Source organism: Bombus flavifrons, chromosome 8 (assembly GCF_040668555.2).
Source record: "Bombus flavifrons isolate JBK064 chromosome 8, iyBomFlav1_principal, whole genome shotgun sequence".
Classification (NCBI taxonomy): domain Eukaryota; kingdom Metazoa; phylum Arthropoda; class Insecta; order Hymenoptera; family Apidae; genus Bombus; species Bombus flavifrons.
In genome coordinates, this window is record NC_138449.1 from 5,707,862 (window position 1) to 5,724,617 (window position 16,756).

Genomic DNA, 16,756 nt, shown 5'->3' on the forward strand with positions numbered 1-16,756 from the left:
TAATTACATCGCGCATCGTAAATTGCTCGCAGTTTTGAAAATTTAAACTGGATTTCGTAATCCCGCGAGACGATGTAGCGGTTTGAGGAGTGTTTTCGCAAAGCCCATGAGAGACGAGGGAGAAAAAATTGCTGCAGCTACGAAAGCAGCAAGCTAACCCGATAATTTCCGCGTTCCACTGCAGAGAATTCCTTTCTTTCCCTTTACCAATTACGTCATAGGCCGACGTTCCCATCGGTATATCGAATTCCCGACGTCATCGTGACGCGAACATCGTTTCCTGAACGTTCGACTCGTTTTCAATTGGAGCTTTTCCAACGATATCGCGATAGGATTAAGGCTCCAATGGAATTTCCCCATCCGTTGTGACATCGTAAAGCAGCTGGCTTTGTTTGAACATCTCCCTCGCGAACAATCGTACAAACACATGCTGGTTTCTTCTCAGGCGTATAAATGGAACGCGCGAAATAAGATTTCCACGCGACAAGTTAAACGCATTTTAACATTAACTATTATTTTCATTTTCATTTATTCCAGACATATTATCGTATCGGTTGGTTAATCAAGTTTTTATTTTATTTTACTTATTACATTGCAAATTTTTATATACATTTATGAACAATTTTTAAATGGAATAATATAATAACATAGAATGCAGACAATATTGAAATATATATAAAATAATCGAGGCGGGGTATTATAACATATGTCTTATTTTAATCACTGGATTACGGACGTTTCTGCATTTATAGGAAAAACATAATATGCAAACATATGTATATGAAATATTCATGTTAAGGCACGTATTGTCATATTTAGTGGGTGGAACAAATCTTTATTTTATTTTCAGCTCTTGAATTCATAGAATTATGAAATTTCATAAATTTCAGCAGAATATTGACCAAATTTCTTCAGAATATTTTCTAACTTTTAATTTTTAAATCTACCTTTATCCTCCAATATATCGTTTAAAATTAGTATTCGTAACGTTTTCCACTTTCTACAACTACAACTTCCTAAAATATAAATCAATAAATACACTAAAATAATATCTAACTGCGCATGCGTAGTTCATTCATAGCTTTTCATCTTTTATCTACATTCAATACGATAAGTATATCTATACATAATTTGCGATATTATAGCTCAAATACTCACGATTTTCATGTAGTTTATGAGGGAGTATCCGTGGGGCCAAGTGTCGGTGGACTCGCAGGAAAGCGGTTTGATGTCGATCTGTTGGGATGTATCCAAATCGTGCAGTGCTTTCGCAAATAAATGCACAGCGTCGTACATCAATGACGTTTCAGTCTACAAGATTCAGAGACAATAGCCAAACATATTACTCTCATGATAATTAATAAATCGTTCGAACAAATTTTTAAAATAACTTTTACATAAAAATCCGTGTCACATAAATCAGATTACATTTTTGAAATATCGATTTCTATGATACAAGATTACATTCAGCTGAAATTTTCTTTCATAACAAATAAATTGTATTATTCTTTATATTATCTGTGTTAGATAAAAACGAGACAGCATTGTGAAGACTTTTACGATCTTGCAACAAATAATAGTAAACTTTACTTAATGCATTTAAATTTCTTGAATTGCGATCAAAATCTTCTGAAAGCATCATTCAACAAGCAACGTCCTTGCTTGTATCGTGACTATACTTTCTTCCCTTTGAGATATACAATATCTTCACAGGATTTTACGAGGCATCATTCCTGGAGCCATTTAACCGAGAATCAGGTATGTTTCTCGCGTGTGCGGTATATGATCGGATAGTTAAGGCAAAATTAAGTAATCTAGTTAACATGGAAACTTCACATTGAGTTTTTGTGATTGAATTTATATATAACATGAGGCTTTTTCTTTAATGTAATTAAGCTAATATAAAATATTCAAAATATTTCTAAAAACTTGAAAGCATAACCGGCATGGAATGGCTGTGGAAATTCTTCGTAAATTTTATCAATGTAACAACAATCAAATTATTATTGCTCGAAGGTAATCGCTTGGCAGCTTCATTATCTCCTCTTTATTAATAATTTACAGTCAGGAAATATCAAAACACTCTGATTAATTATTATATTATATTATTATTATAGTCTATATCTTAACACACATATTGTAATAAAAGTTTCAATTAACGTGAAGACACTCTGTACAAATTTTCTGGAAGTTCGTTTAAATTCATAGTACCTACCAATTCTCGAAAATGACAATCTCAAGAATTTAGTTTCACAATTCCTTTAATTTCCTGGGAAAACTTTTTTTAATACTTTTAATATAACATCTAGTTGCTCGTAATTTTAATCAGAGACTCGTTGTGTCTTACCTTTATGCAAGTGAGGTTGTTCTGTTGCAGGCGTGCATGAAACAAAAATATTCATTATTCGATTACAGATTCTTCGTGTAGTCATAAAATTACTATTCTAAGATTAATAATGATAGTGTAACATTAAACAAGTATACATATACAATGGAAGCCAAAAGAAGGTTTAAAACATAAACAGAAGTAGGGAAATTTTATTGTTACAAAAAGGAAATAATTTCAGTTACAGTCTTATAAATATTTATACCTAGTTATATGTTTACCACTATATATTATCTTTTTCTTCGATTTCCTTATATGTTTTTCGAGCAATGCATTAATCATTGAACCTTTCTCAATATACAGAGAAACGAAAAAAAAAAAAAAAAAAATGGAAACGAGTAACGATCAAAGCAACTAAATGACGATTACACTAACGTAATCCAATTATTAGATACAAAAAGACAAGGTTCAATTTTATACGCAGATGTTCTAATGTCGCAATTACATTCAAATTGCACGTTAGGTGCCAGAAAACGGATACTTAGATGAAAACGTTTCGTGTTTTAAAATTAGTCAGTAGGTTCTACGTATTTTATTGTAAGAAGCAAAAGTCCACGTTCTATCGATCAGAATCGATCATAGTGTCGGAAATCAACGATTGCCGACGTTTCTTTATCGCAGACGTGATCGAAAATTAATTATCCCCCTCGCGACCGTAACCACGGGGAAAATACGGTAAATGAAAACGTTCACGTGCCGCGGTGGAAGGATCGTGAATCGAAGTGTAAGTACCGATAGACGACAAATAACAGGCATTTCCTATCTATACTTACTACAGTTGTCAATAGCAATATGCGCGTACCAATTTATCTGTAATTCAACGGATATACTGATCATTTGTCACGTGCACCTAATTAATTATGATTTTGTTAAGTTCGTGTCGCTAGCAATCTAGTAAACTCGAAAATCGGAACGATACCTTTGTGGAATCGACTTAACGTCAACTATTGTATAGAAATTCAGAATGAAATTTGCATTTGGTATAACGTATTAGGTTGGTCCATATGAAATATTACTTTCTCAAATAAAAGTACAACCATATACTACACAAAGTTCTTTTAAAATATTTGATACACTATGCCGAAGGTTAATTCGGTTTCTTGGTATTTTTATTACAAGTCTTCTTTGAACTAATATGATTTATCAGTATAAGAAATAAAAAAGTTCTTGAAATGGATCTGCTATTGTTTCTTCATCGACAGATTCCTTTGCAATAATTTATGTACTTCATGTAATATTGTATATGTATATGCATATTACATCAATTGTAAAATATCTTCAAATAATATATAATTCATGTGTTATATGAACAATCTTGAAGTACGTAGAACAGAGATAGTAATAAAAAAATAAGAATGAAGTAATTCAGGATATGGAGTTCACATAGACCCAGATGACTCCTAACAATTCATTTCTTCGTCCAAATATCTTTTGAATCGTTTCTTCTTAATGTTATTTTTTAATTTTTTAAAACATTTAACAGAAACGAATACAGATATTACTACTGCCACTTCCTTCCAAGTTATCTTACGTATATAATTCTCTAAAAGCAAGTTATTTAAGTGGAAACGAGTCCAAGTTATCTAACTGTACCCGTATGAATATAAACTTCAAAGCCAGGTTAATTGAATTCATGCTTAACGATAAATACAGAAAATTCGAAAACACTCGAAACATTAGAATGAAGGGGCTATAGAAACTGGTGTAACACTATTACAGAAATAGTAACATGGTTCTAGGATTGAACATTAAGGTAGTTCTTTATATCGATGCTACACATGCCAGTAGACGTAGCTCGACAGTCGTAAAAGAAATTCGCGGACCAGTTCGAGGGCAAATTGAATTTCGCGGGACAGAATGTAGCCTGGGTAACCGGTGAATCGCAAAAGGTTTCGCTATTCGTATCCTGCCACGGAAGCTTCCATGAATCGGCCAATAAAAAGAGACGACGAAATTTCAACTCGTCCGATTTTATCGAAACCACGCACGCATTCGAAGGCACGCGTGCTTATTATCGGATTCCATCCAGCCGAATCTTTCGGCTGCGCAAACCGTGATACGCGCCATCGAGGACCCATTCTCATTTCTTTTTTATCCATAGAACGATCTGAATTCCGGGGAACTATTTCCAGACCTGCTTCTACCTGATGAATTTTTCAATACGGTGCATATCTCGATCTATACTTTTCTATCGTACGTTTTTTTAACTAAAAAGAAGTTTTAGGGCAACAAAAAACAAAAAAAATTATGAAGGAGAAAATACACCGTTCTATATAAGGTTCGCCATTGTCGAAAATTATTTTGCAGCGCAGAAAATACGTGTTGTACCGTCAATGTTCACACGTGTAGCTCGATATCAACGACTTTTAAAATAACAATGTGGACTGTATGGTTGTTAAAGATATGTGTGATTACAAAGATAAGTGTAAGTGCAAAATGAAGTCCATGTGGTATTTCTATCAAGCTTAATGTCTGCTCTATTATGGTTATCATACTGTCAAGATGTGAAGAAAAGTGTCACATCCGCATCTTCGACCTCTTTATAAGGGGATAAGATGTACGAAAAATTTATCCTGACAGGAGTGATTGAGCGCTGATTAATAAACAATTAGTGGTATACGAGTTAGCTTTTACAAGTTCCTCTTCTAGTAAAATTGCATATAGAAAATCTGAAACTTTAAAAGCCTAAAAATAAATAGCAGAAAAGCCTAAAATTAAATAGCAGAAAAGCCACGTTTGTGTCATAAACTCGGCATAAAACCAACCATTGCTACTGTGTTAACAAAAATTATTTCGCAGCACAGAAAACACGAACTTTTCTCTCGTAGTCGGTGCTCCATCTCCGAAGCTGATTGCTAAGCAAGCCTCCGCCTCCTTCTAGCCGCGAGATTTCTTCTCTTTCGAACGCTCCTAAGATCGGTCACGTACCATCATTTACTCACATCCGCTCAATTTTCTTGCATCCATGTGCACGCGTATTTACATACTCGTCGCCGCTCTCCTAGCCAACGACTCGTACGGAATCGCTAATGCAACTCATGCTAGCCTTCGTTGCTCGTTTTCATCCAAGATCCCTAATGTTCCTTCCTTCTCCCTGCTCTAATTATTCTGCCTTCACTCTTTCTCCGTTTCACGACTAACAACTTTCTGTTACCGTGTAATTGAGCTGAATTACGACGAACAATAAACGCGATTTCGTATTCGCTGAACTGTTCGCTACCTTTACTCGAAATCGAAATACTCCGTTCGATTCTCCGCTCCATGGAAATTACAGAGCTTTCCTGTTTCGTTTCTTTTTAGATTTTTCTTTTTTCTAACTTTTCTAGCTTCCTTTTAGGGTGGATTTTCCTCTGAAATAGAGAGGGCAGTGCGGAAAGAAGCTCTAGCGAAATAAATCGGGTTAATTGTACGTAGAGAGAATACAAATTTCACCGGGTACGTTCTCCCCTGGTACTTTCTGTCTCGCTGTCACGGGTTGGAACTCCCGGCCTGCTCTGGAACTTCTTCGAATGTTCAATGAATAAATCAGTTCAGTTATGAAGCACAGCTACCGGAGTAAGTTCGCTCGTGGTCTTCCACTTGAATATCTCTTTCGCGACTTTTACCACGTATAACGTGGCCCTCTTGATCACAGTAATGAATGCCCTGTTAGCTAGGGCAAATTATTTCCTACTTTCTCTAACGATACATTTCAATATCGATATTTCAAAAACGTATCATGGTTGATTAATTTTTATCGATGTAGTATTATAGGCAATTGTATAGTTAAAGGGGAGGACACGATATTTAATCTGTTTATATGTATGTTACAAGTGCACTACAGTTTTTTACTCAAGTGAAAAATATTACAGGAAAGAAATGAAGTATACAATTATTTTCAGGATTTTTTTACATAAATTAATAGTTTCAAAATACCATATCATATGTCTAAAAAGTGATACATTTGAGGGTCAACGTCAGAATTATAAAATATTTCGTTCATAAGGTCTGAACTTCATCTTAATCTTCTCCACTTTCTTCGCCAGATTTTTATTTCGCAATGCTAAACACGATCCGTAATAAATTCCTCCGGACGAGAATGCAACGAATCCAGCCATGGATTGGCTTGTCTCACAAGAAGAGCCTTTGTAAGTCACCGCGACGTGGCTTTTTATTGTGGCTTCCGGGTGCGTGGCAAGAATCGATTCCTCGTCGGTTCTATCCGTTTCTCGCAAGCAAGGGAATAGCAATGAGAAGCTAGCCGATTTTCTTGTCAAAACGTTGTCTCTCCCAAACGGTTACGAAGGATCCGAATTTAACGAAGTCCCGGCGAAAAAAGTGCATCCTCAAGTGCACCCATCGTTGACTTCCGCCGGGTCGTTTCCTCCGCGTTATGAACGGGTCAGGGATCAAACAAGCGTGGACTTCTCCAAGGGGAAAAGAAATGAATGGAGGTTATAGGAAAGGCAGAGAGACCGTAGGTAAAAAGATATAAAGCTCGGCAACCTTAGAATGCCCCGGGGTGCCTTCCAGCGGTTCCAGCCTCCATTATTTAACTGCTCCTTAGGCCGCTGATCTCGTTCAATTGTTTGCGTTTTCATAGGTGAGCTTGTGATCTTATTTTCTGCGTTTCTGTCAGTCCCACGTAATACCTACTCTTATCCAAAGGGCAACCTTCTTTCTAAGTTGAGATACCTTCGGAATATTTTATTCAATCTTGTAATTGAGAGTCACTTCCACGGGAAAGTGGTACGAATAACAAAATATTAAGCTGGAGAAGACTAAATGAAATTGGATTTTAGTAAATAAGATTTGTATACTTTTGAACGTTAAAATGCATTACCATGATGCACTTGTGAAAGCTTGGAAATTTGGAAGAAAATATTCTACACAAACGCATACAATTGCATTCATGACGAAATAATGAAATAACAATAAAATACATATTTTCTTCCTCTCGCGTTACGTATTTGCATCAATTTTTAGGTGGAACTCGACTGTTTGTAATATTTCGTCGATAGTTTAATCAGTTTATTGGATCGTCAAAAGGGTACGACGTATTAGAAAATTTTCTTCATTTAAAATTTGTCATGAAAGACAAAATATGTAAGATAATATTATAGCTATAATTATATAAGATAATATAAGATAGCTATCAGCAAATATCTGCTAAATTAAGGCTACCACATTCCGATTTAAATTATATATATGATCTATGATTGCGTGTATTTTCAATCTTCTCCCTTGCTCCTCATGATCCGGAAATGCAGGGTTGCGGGTCTTCCATCAAATTCATCCATATCCAGACTCGTCATATAATGTGCGTCGACAAAAAAGTTACGGCGAAGTTCGTGCGAACGCGTGAGGGCGTCGATGCAATTTAACCTTTTTAAGGGAGTGAAAGCTGGTTTCGGTTGTGGCAGATGTTGCTTCCCACGAGATGACCGAACGTTCAGATTTGCTGCTCAACTTTTCCGCGGTTGGTGCCGTGCCAGATGCGCGCAATGATATAATCTGCCTCCGTGATGCAGGCTCACGAATCGGTCGAACGACTAACAATTAGGAACGTAACTTTCGTCCTGAACTTGTTTGGATTGTAGCTGAACGTTGGCGATTATCGCATGCGAGAAAAATTATGATAATGAAGTGGAACGATAATGAAATGAATGGAGAATGAAATAGAATGATTAGAAGACTCTAAGAATGTTTTATATTCGAAAGACGATTAAACAAACATGAACTTTGAAGAATATATTATATTCGAAAAACAATAAAAAAAAAATGATGGTATGATTTCAATTATTAAGAGATAACACGAAATTCATAATAGTCCAATAACATAATAATATTAATGTTAAAGTTAGTGACTGAATTTTAATGCACTATACCTTCTCTGTACAAAAGAAAGAGAAAACAAAAGATGAGTTTCATCAGAGCCATTAATAATAACTCGTAAAATGAAATTTATTTCCATATAATCTAAAAGTATTTATTCATGAAAGAATTGAAAATCAAATTAAATTTGAGTAATATGTGACAAACATAATACCCTTTTTAAAAAATTTTAATTCCTTTTCATTTACTAATCACGTTTTATCTTTACCGCTATGAGCAAAAATTCGAGCGAAATAAATTTCTACCTTTATATTAAACAGCATAAAATACTTGGAGCAAATTTTGGAACATTCTGTTACTTACAATTGCAAAATTGTTTGAATAAAATGTCGAATGAACCGGCGAATCCGGCAGGCTAAAAATTTTAGCACCCTTACTTCTACGTTCAATTGTATCATCAATCGTTTTAGTAATTTCCCTAGTCGCATTTCACCAATCGAAGCAAACAGAGAAAATAGGGATACCTAATGGGAATACTAGCGAGTGTGCATGTGCGTTCGCTGTGTACGTACATATGAATTCAGGGGATCATACATATATACTCGTACACGTAATACGATGTCATTTCGTTAGCGGGTTTATATGCGGCAGAATGAGGAACACACGGAGGAAGTAGGTAAATTGCATAGGCAATTTCCGCGACGAAATTCGCGCGATCAATCGAATACCGCAGTGAAATTGGCTACGAATTAGGTTGACCTATAGAAGTATTGTAACCAGAAACAGCGTTCGTTCCCTACATTTCTTTTTCGCGAATTATAAAGTTTTACATGTATCTTTACGTAGAATAAAATTTCTAAAATATTTGAAATTGAGAAAGTTTCTAAAATGAAATTAATGCCTTAAGCGATAAATTTATTAGCCAGAAAGCAATAATAATATCTTACTTTCGCAAAATAAAACATTTATATCGGAAAATATTTATTCATAATAAAATTCAATGTATCTTTTGAGCTCATATTTGAACGTAATGTAATATAGACGTCGATACGATTTGTGCTTATACATACATATGTATATGGGAAATTTACACGTGAAAATCTGTATAAAATGCATATAATATGTAAAAATATTTTAAAAAGTATCAATTTAAATTCTTTTTCTTTATTCGTATTTGCAAATATATGAATTAACAAAATATGCGTGTATCTCGAGAAATATCTTTGGAAAATGAATTATTGAAATAACGTTGCAATTTCATTAAAAAAAAAAAAAAAAAATGGACGAAAATTTTATAGAATTAGGAAATTTCGTCATAAATTTAAATGACTGTGGAAGGAAGTGCAATAATAATTGTCAAATTGAAAGTTTTAAACCAATAAATTTGTGGCTGCATAAATAAGTAGTAGTAGTCAATGTAACACCAGGCAAATTTAACAGCGGTTTTCGAAAAGTTGCACTATCTACGTCCGAGATTTGTTACCTGTAAAACAGTGGGTAGTGTATAAGAAGTTTGAGCTTTGTAATTTGCAGGACAAAGTTCTTTATGCACCGGATTCTTTCGGGTCCGCCGTTTCACTGAAAAGAAGTCGACTGTCGACTTATTTATGTGGGTTCCACAGAGCAGAAAGTTGAAAGCGACTTTGTTTCGGAACTTAAGGGAATCAAGACCGTTACAAGCCAGAAAGTCAAACAAGGGTCACGATAAAGAGGTTTCAGGGGTATTTAAAATCTCTTGTGGCGATAACAACAGTGAGAAACAAATATTTCATATTGTCTTGCAAGGAGGTCGACGATGAAAAAAATTGAAATCGGTAGAAAGAAATATTCACATTGTAAAATCTTATAATCGTTACTTGAACAGTTTTCTTCCCTGTTTCATAATGAAGCTTTACAAAAGAAGTTATATTCCAACGTAACTTTATGGAAGTGAGTGGAGTAACTAATTCAAATTAACTAAAATATCAAAGAGGTTTAACTGCGAACGTTTTAAATTTCTTTTCTCTGTTTCAAAGAGACAGATGTTTTCCATGATTTCAACTCCCTACATTTAATTCTTATTTTATATAGAAATCACATAATCACGAGGAACTGTTACATTTCTCTAACGTCACATTGTTTCAATTCCAAATTCTTGTACAAGAGAAGCTTCCTTCATATTACAGTGTAGTACTGCCTATAAGTTTAACCAACCAATTGGTTTAAAATATTTGTAAGTAATTGTGTAAAACTCTCACAAATAGAAAATTGTATTAGAGAATACAGTCTGCAGAGTTCCCTATAGGAACTTGAAGGAATTGGAAATTGTATAAAACATGTATCACATAGACAAATTCGCTTAGACCTGTGCCCTCTTATGTGATATAATTTATTAATTAATAACAAACAAGTTATAAGACATTTTTCTATTATAAATTCCCAATTTTATCATGATGTTTCTAATAGCAACTAGATTCCATCGAAATAATAAATCACGTTTGCATTACACACTACTCTCTCGATGACTAAATCAAAAAGTGCCAAATTCCAAACCAATGCTTAAATTACTTATTTATTACCCGAAATTTTGTAAAGTATATCTTTATCACTTTAGTAAAGTATCACTTTAGTAAAAGAGTTCAACGGGAAACTAATCGCGGTTTCATCTTCTCAATGCCTTCATTTCTCCAACATTTCACCTATACACGTTATATATCAGGAATTCAATTTCCCGTGGCACTTTTCGAAGTTTTCGAAAGGCGAAATATCGAATTATGTAGCACATTCCAGCTTATTCTCGGTCAAACATGAACAAGCGAACGGGTAACACCCGCTGCATTTGCAGCGGACGTTCCGCGAGTTGGAGGAAGATCGATGTAGCTGTCAAGCTAGCTTGTGCGGGAAGAATGTAAAATTAGAGTGTTATTACAACGGGCAAAGCGGTGGCAAGCGGCTAGCGTGCTCCGTTGGTGCGACGCGGAACAATCTATGCATTTGCATGCATACGGGACAGGTCTGATGAGTTCGAGCAGGCTCGTTCAGCGAGAAAATTACATCGACACCACAAGCCTGTAACTGTTAAAATCTTTCGCGCCGGCGAGGCGACGCGGCGCGTCGCGGCGCTAATTAAGTTCGCACGCGTGCACGCTAAAATTTTGTCTGTGCTCCGTCGGCGTAACGCGCTTACGTTATGCGCGCTGCCGCGCCATGAGAAAACAAACAACTGTTTTCAACTCAGCGAATTTGTACGCGGCACACTTCTGTTAAACGTCCCGTGTTGCGGGAATGTTCTTCAATCATACAAACGAATATAATATCAAAATCAGAATGGGTCTCAAATAAAATAGAATGAACTAATTAAATTTCAATAAACGTTGCAAATGGTTATACACGATTTTAAATTATTACCGCTATGTTTAAACGACCGAACTAATACGGGATGAAATTGATGGGTACGGTTTGATAAAAATTTAATTATCGTGAAAATCAATCTCTCCGCGGATAGTAGAAATATATCCAATATGATGAATATTCGAAATTTAGTAACTCGATCAATCGCTTCTATGTATAACCAATGACAATTATTCGAATTAATACGTAATATTAAGCGATATATTGTCGTACCTTGTTGGAACTCTGTCCCATATCGAGTTCTCGATTATAACGCTTCTCGCCGTAGATCCAATCTTGCACGACTTTCTGTATGTCTTGCTTCTCCGGATCCACTAATCGGAAGGCAGTGATATTGGTCCCGCCGTGCTTGAATTCCTCCAGATCGACGCTGTGTAGGTCCTGCAAGGAATTCGGTTCACTTTATGAATTTCTTGAACCGATTGCCGACTTTTTGCATGCTGCTCGACCAAGAATTTTATTGCCTCCCCGCGATAAACGTTTAATATCACCGCCCACACTAGACGTTTGCCAGGAATTCTGAGATTTATAGAAGCTTCTATATCTGCGGATGAGAAAAATTGTCATATTTCCGATACTTGGAATTATTGTCGTTCCAGATGGAAGATACATATATGTGGTCGAATAATTTTTATAATCTTAATGTGACGAGAAGAAACTTCATTAATGCTTGAAAAATAAAAATAAAAGAAATTTTATTTTCTGGTTGTGAAAAGTTGTATCCTTTGGAAGATATATTACATATTCAGTACAAACGACAAACGTAACTGTAAAATCGTAAGATTTATTAATGTGAATGACAGATACATCTAATTTGAGATATCTTTGAGTACATAAGAACCTTTAGCTTCATTCAGAGCTGTACTACGTTAATTTAGGATTTCTTCCTACTTCCTTCGGAAGAAACAGCGTTTCACTCCATGGCAGGTTAATTTTTGCAAATGTTGGTTGCTATTTTTGCAAGAGATAGTGAAACAGATAGACACTTGGAAGCAAAATATCAATTGGTAAATACCTTTCGTTAAGATTTAACTTTCGTCAAGATTTAAGTATTTCAGAGTTCTTAAAACTGCCATTTCATATCATTATACACATATTCCGGGATAATATGTGGCTTTCACATATTTCTTTGTGCCTCCATATTATCCATAAATGGCTAAACACCCGTCTATTCGTAAATCAATAACATTCTGCGTAGAGATAGAGAGAGAGAGAGAGAGAAAGAGAGAGAGAGAGTCGAAAGAATCACCCTTTCATGATCGCCGTGTCATCGTTCGATTCAATTCTCTCTCTCGCATAACTCAATCCGTAATCACGTGTACTACTACGCTTCCCACGACAGATATTACTTGGCCGGACACGCGACGCCTATCAACAGAAATAGAGATATCTCGAGTGCGGAATGGAGCGAGCAGCTTCTTCACCGAGCTATCTACATCGTAGTGGCAGCCAGCGTGATTTAAAGTCGGCCGGCCTCAAAGCACAACTCCGCGCCGCGTCCACCTTTTCGAATGCTCAAGCAGCCAGCCACGACCATTTATTATCCTTTGTCCTGTGTCCTGGCCGGGATAGATAAGTTTGCCGGTTCCCGATCCGCTGTCCCCTACAATCGAACGATCGACTAGCCTCGCGATACACCAGGCACCGTGGCCGATCGATTCGAACCGGTGATCGATCATCGCCTCGCCTCGGGACGTTCGTTCATTCTTTACGTCGTGATATTGCTTCCAGCGACACACACAGGCCTTCCTTTCTCGCTTCGGATCGATAAAATTACACGAATTTCAATAGTTTCGTATCTGAATAGGGTCTGACGTGCCGAAAGAAAATCGCTGGGAGCTGTTGCTAACTTTTATTCAGGTTGTTCGAACATTGGCGAATTATCAAATCTAAATTGTAGACATTCTCTCCTGATATAAAGGAAATTTGTATGATGTTGGTTGGTTGTTGTTTATGGTGTTGCTAATGGTGGGTTTAAGTTCGTATGTAGTTATGAATGCAACTCATTATCAATTCACCAGTATAGAAATTTTATTTTAGAATGTAATTATCGTTCATAACGAGTACCAATCAGTTGATCAGATTACTGGAATCTTAAATTTTGCTACAGCGAAATCAGAGGAATGTCCTTTACTACCGAGCAATAATCCTTAACAATGACACATGATCTCCAGTAGACGTATATGATAAATCTTCCTCCATAACACCCGGGCTAACAATCTCATATTCAACGACATAATCTCCCATAGTGCCACAAATTACTTCACCAACTAAATGTAACTAATCATTTCGAGTCAACCAAATGCAGCAAATAATTTTATCATCTTCTCGAACGTTGATCTTAAGGATCGAAGACAATAAGAAACACGCATTAACGAGTCAATGAAATGCTTGTCGCCAAATTAAGCTCGCTCCATGAAACATTGATTCAGGAAGACACGAAGTTATGGCCGTTCGCGTAGACGCAGTCTCGCATTTCGTGGCCACAAATTTCGACATGACCCCCGAATTCTACAACGCCGACGTATTATCGCATCTCGCTGGTCATTACGGTTATTATGCCTGTTACGGTTATGATGATTGTTATCGTGGTTATAGTACCCGCTGCCATTAAGCTTCTTATTACTAGCGTTTAGTAGACGTAGCACCGCGCTACCAGTTCTGACTCCTTATTACCATCGAGTTATTTAACCGCGGTCGCATCATCGCGTCTCCCATTTATATTCCACATTTCCCTCAAATTCCACTCATTTCAATTACGTGATGCAAATCGTTCGCCATTATCGATTTTAATATCATCGACTGTTGGAGAATACGAGGCTAATAGATTGATATTGCTAGACCAATCGGTCTTCAACTGTGATGAACAATATCAATTTTTGGAAAATTTACTCCCAACAGCCTGATACTGCTAGGTCGATCGGTCGTTATTATCAATTAATAGCATCGATTTTTGAAAGATATGAGGCTAATAGATTGATATTTGTAGGCCAACCGGTTGCCAATTTTGATTCATCGCGTCGATTTTCAAAAGATATATGTTTAATAGATTGATATTCCTACGTCGTTCGTTCGCCATTATCGATAAATAACGCCCGTTTTTGGAAGATTAACGGTTAATAGATTGGTAGGTCGGTCGGTCGCCATTAACGGTCGCGTTTGTTCAATTTCAGAGGAACGCTGCTTCCACGTTATTTCTCCTTTTCGTTGTCGGTATATTGCGTCGGTGATCATTAGACCGATGTAATAGAATCGCTATGATTTTATCGGTAATAATATACGCGCGTTGAATACAGCTGGCATCAAAGCGCAATTACAGTTCGTTGCATGAAACTTATTTACGCCAGGTATTTCGTTTATTAATTCATTACACCTCGGGCAACATCATTTTACCGTTCGTCGAGCACTCTACCCAACCAATACTGCCGTATTTTCTTGCTTTCGCCTTGTTCCTTGCGAATAATGCGAGTTATCCTAGAGAAATATGCGGTCAGCCATTAGTTCTACAGTAGCTTGCGAATATATTTGAATATTTACCATAGAAGATTTTTACGATCTTTTATATCATGTGTGTTTGGAACATTTTGGAATTTCATTACTACCATAATGAGTAAACTTATACCAATCTAAAAATGTATACAGAGGGTATAAAATATTTACTGCAAAACGTACATTTAGTAAAAAATTAATATACAGCTCCAACGACGATCTTAAGAATATCATAAATCTTACAGATAGTCCCACTGAATATTCAAGCTTATTAACGTAATGAATGATTGACTGCTTAAATACTTTTGTAATTGTAAACTTTTGTACGAAACGTATAAGCTTAGGTCATAAATGCCCTATAGCTTCTACATATATATTTAGATTTATTTCAAATCTTATCAATATGATCATGATATTCTTATCACGCTGCCAATAAAGTTCCAAAGTATTTTATACATATAACGTACATAATATACTCGTATTCATAAAGGTGTCTGCAAATCTTCGAATATATTCATGAAAACATTTCTATGTAGGTACGTATTAAGTGCAAACTGTTAAAGCAAAAATGACGCTATTCTGGGACTAGGTACATATATTTTGTTATAATTTAATTTATGAGCACTTTCGTAAGGAAGGAAGAGTTAAATCATTGCTAAGTATTTACGTACATTTTTCATACCAGGAATAAATTGTGCTTTGACCGGTCTTCCATAATTAACAGACCCGTTATTCCGAACGGAAAGTGGTAATTTTGAGGAAAAATGACCACGTCGATACGAGTGCTCGTTATTCATCGAATTATGACCATTTTAACATACTGGTTGACAGATAATGAACAGCTGATTTCGCGTAATTGTTCATTAATCAGTAGGTCGAATGTACATAAATTTCAACGGAGTACCCGTCGACGCGCTTCCAATTTCAGTAGATCATTGTAAAATATAGATCGTCACGATCTAATGAAAACAGTACTTAATTTGATCACCGCGAACGATACTTGAAATAACTGTTTGGATAATTTATAGAACCTCTTCTCTTGTTTCGACCGATTAAAGCCCTTTTTCTATATCTTCTACACGTATGAACTATTCGCTGTGAATAATAAATTTTATATTACATATGCTAGTTAAGAGCGTTTAGGTATTTATTTGGAACATTAAATGCGAGACCAAAGAAGGAAAGTCTAATATGATGTAGAAGCGCAAAATAAAAATAATTATATTTATATTAAATGCTTGAAATTATAGTACGAATGAAAAGTTCTCGGGAATACAAAATTTAGATAGACGTGAAATAGATAGGAAAATAAGAAAAAGAAAATGTATCTGTGTGTATAGAAATAGAAGAATAGAAAGATTCATATTTATAAACTGAGACTTTAAAAGTTTTATAAAAATTTATAATAATATAATAAGTAATAAAATATTTATTTATTATTAAAGAGTTGATCACAAATCCTTTATATGCGTTCGCGAAACATTTTTACCGTTGAAAATCTACCTCATATTTTCTACTATATTTATATAATTATGATATATATCAGTATGAAGATTTAAAAAAATTCCAAAAACTATAACTAAAAGTAATCTTATGAAATAAGGCATTATTCGTTTACTTATAGTAACAAATTTTACTAGGATAATATGAAATCCTAATATCCCATTACAACATTAA

At 35.4% G+C, this 16,756-nt stretch overlaps 1 protein-coding gene across 1 annotated transcript in view; it reads right to left on the reverse strand.

Annotated features, from left to right (window-relative positions):
• The window catches only part of KaiR1D (Kainate-type ionotropic glutamate receptor subunit 1D), a 260,767-nt gene that overhangs the window by 30,391 nt on the left and 213,620 nt on the right, over positions 1-16,756 (reverse strand). Inside the window, exons 7-9 of the mRNA XM_069119110.1 lie at positions 11,804-11,971; positions 2,348-2,368; positions 1,159-1,311 (exon numbers count right to left, since the gene is read on the reverse strand). Of these exons, the coding sequence (XP_068975211.1) occupies positions 1,159-1,311; positions 2,348-2,368; positions 11,804-11,971 (342 nt within the window). The remainder of the gene's footprint in view (positions 1-1,158; positions 1,312-2,347; positions 2,369-11,803; positions 11,972-16,756) is intronic.